Raw genomic sequence first — 2,787 nt, forward strand, 5'->3', positions numbered from 1 at the left:
TCACTGGAACGAAATGGGAAGTGGTGCTGCACCTGCGTTCGGGTCATGTGTGAGGTTCTCCGCGTCAAGCCACTTCTCGTATTGTTTGCAGAAGTTAATGGGATCCAGCTTGATGCCGCTGTACATTTTCGTCAAACGCCCGCCATCAGTGATGAACAAGTCTGAGCTGAGCTCCTTGCGGTCTTCGCAGATCATCGAAGCTCCACCGGGCAGCGGCTTGCCACCTCCGAATGGCGAGTCGAAATAGTGTTTGTGGTGGTACGCTTGCATCTCGCCAAAAATGATCCTCTCCACGGAATCCTGCGACGGCGGCTTGTTCAAGTCTTCGTCCTCGTAATGCAACCAATCGTCATCAAGCTCCGGTCGAACGTACAGATACACCTCCGTGAGTAGGCTGAAGCACGTATATTTCTTCACCCACTGCACGAAAACAATGAAAATAAGTCTTAGTGACTTGCACAAACATCACCACACCCATTGCAACACGAACCTGGTGTCCTAAATATTTTGCCTGTGACTTGACCAGCTTCAGCGCGTACAAGCGCGGCAGGGGGATTTGCAAAGCCACCACGCGCTGATCGCACGAACACAAGCAAAAGTGTAGCTGTTAGTAAGAGTGAACATAACCCACATTGAAGAATCGGAATTTCGCCTCCTAGTCCAACTGACCTTCAGCCAGACAATGGTTTGTCCTCGGCAAAGAGCGTTCTTGATGATGTTTGGTTTCCTCTTGGTCAGCTTCTGCAAAATTCTCAATATGCTCGTGATCGTTCGAGTAGACTGGATGGAGTACTCGTTCATGTCCTCGTCAAAGCGAATGGTGCGCTTTTCCAGCTCTTTTTCGAGCGCGTAAAACCCCGTTTTCGTTTCATCTGAGTCTTGCCGAGATACCTGGAGGTACGTGCCAATATCCTTGTTCATGAATTTGGTCAAAGTCGCAAGCACGTTGGCTTCCAAGAAAAACTGCATAAAGTACTCCGCCTTGCACGCGTGGCTGGCTCGGAAGTGCTTGTAGATCAATAAAATGATCAAGTTAGATACATCAAGGACAATTGTCTTTTCGCGCAGAATCCACTTCCAAAACTGGTTATCGTTGCTGTTCTCGCCCGCAGGAGCAGAGAAATCCGTCATGCCATATTGATCAGCTCCCGATGGACGTCGGGAGTAAAAAGTCTTCTTGTCACGAGCATTGAGAGCGCTACCGCACGACAGCGTCACTAGATTGCCCAGAAACGTAGTGTAGTCGCGCATGCAGGGCAGGAAGAGCTGGTATAGCGTCTCCACGCGTTCTTCCCACTCGTCATCCAGAGCGTCAAGCGGCCTCGTCGCTAATTCAGCTTCACTAGACTGCTGGCACTTCAGCTCGTAGTTGGCTTTGTGCAGGTACTTGTTGTGGATCGCCTCGCGCTTCTTCGTGAACTTCTTCTTCTGTAGATAGTATGGGTCCTGCGGGTCGAGCTGAATCGTATCGTAGTAGGGCTTGAACGTCTTGCAGTGCAGCAGGCCCTCGGCGTCGTCTTTCAGAATGGATGGGTCGATGTCGCTCCGTTCGCGACGCAGCCGCTTCAGCGCACTCAGCTCGTCAAAGTCGCCCATGACGGCTGAGAACCACTCGTGGAAGAGCAGCAGCAGCCTCTTGATGGGGAAGCCCGGCAGCACGTTCAGTTGGCTGAGGCAGTCCAGGATGGACACCAGCGAGTACGACGGCCCCATGATGCCGATCATCATGAGCTGGCGGTCGAACACGGCGTTCTTCTTGTGCGCGTTGAAGACGATGAGCAGGTACACGAGCACCATGTCCTGCTGCAGGTCCGTGATGAGCGCGTCCACCTGGTCCAGGTCCAGGTGCTGGAAGTTGAGACCGCGGAACGCGTGGATGGAGCGCTGCAGCCGCTCCGTGAACACCGAGAGGGCGCCGCACTCCTGCAGCAGCTCGTTGTTCGCGCGGGCGATCTCCACCTGCGCCAGTACGCCGCCGCGCCCGGACGCGGACACACCGCTGCTCGCTGCGGAGCGCAGCGTGCCCTCCGAGAGCAGCAGCAGCTCGCGCTTGGCGCGGTAGCTCTTGTCCAGCGTGCGCACGTTCACCGCCGACGTGTTCTCCATTTGGTTCAGCAGCGTACACACGCGCTCGCGCGACTTGCGGCGCGACGCCATGATCTTCTCCCAGCGCCGCGTGGCGTCTCCGTCCACCTCCGCGTCCACGGTCTCCTCGTGCACGTACGAGCAGTAGAAGTAGGCCAGCTTCTCGTGGAGCGACAGCCCCTTGAGCAGCTCGGCCTTCTCCATGTTGGGCGCTGCGGTTGCACGACCCGCGGAGGGGGAAGTTCTATTGTTATTTTTAGCGGTTTATTGAGATAGTGGCAATACCGCGGCACAAATTTCAAGTTTTGCATTACGAGGAACACCCATTTTACACGCTGACTGCCCGCCGAACCTCATCAAACTGAAGTGGGACACTTCCCCAGCGATGATGCGGTGACGTCATGTGTAGCCATGCCAAAAGAGGAAGAGGCGTCCGCTCGCGAATCGCTGGTCGACGGTGCGCCTTTTGTCACTTCCGCCGGGCCGGAGCCCGCGCGTCATTTGCGGAGCCGCGTGACAGCGGAAACCTGTGGCTGCGAGCGCTGCCCACGCCGATTCTGGCGGTGTTTTGCCGAGCGATTTGCATGCGGCGGGCGCGCCGCCACTGCCGGACGTGCAGCTCCACCATTGCGCTTCAGGACGCCGCACGCACACACACACGACGCAGTTCGCCAGACTCACCCTTTCGGCAGCAGGCTTAGT

The 2,787-nt window shown here is 56.2% G+C and overlaps 1 protein-coding gene across 1 annotated transcript; it reads right to left on the bottom strand.

Annotated features, from left to right (window-relative positions):
- On the bottom strand, positions 1-2,289 carry IUM83_07148 (uncharacterized protein; the record flags this gene model as incomplete). The annotated part of the gene is made up of 3 exons (XM_067931414.1): positions 1-420; positions 491-574; positions 670-2,289. 3 exons carry the CDS (start codon positions 2,287-2,289, stop codon positions 1-3), a joined length of 2,124 nt encoding a protein of 707 aa, XP_067780265.1.
- Positions 2,290-2,787: the final 498 nt, after the last annotated feature.

This window comes from Phytophthora cinnamomi (assembly GCF_018691715.1).
Source record: "Phytophthora cinnamomi strain GKB4 chromosome Unknown Contig127, whole genome shotgun sequence".
Taxonomy (NCBI): Eukaryota; Oomycota; class Peronosporomycetes; order Peronosporales; family Peronosporaceae; genus Phytophthora; species Phytophthora cinnamomi.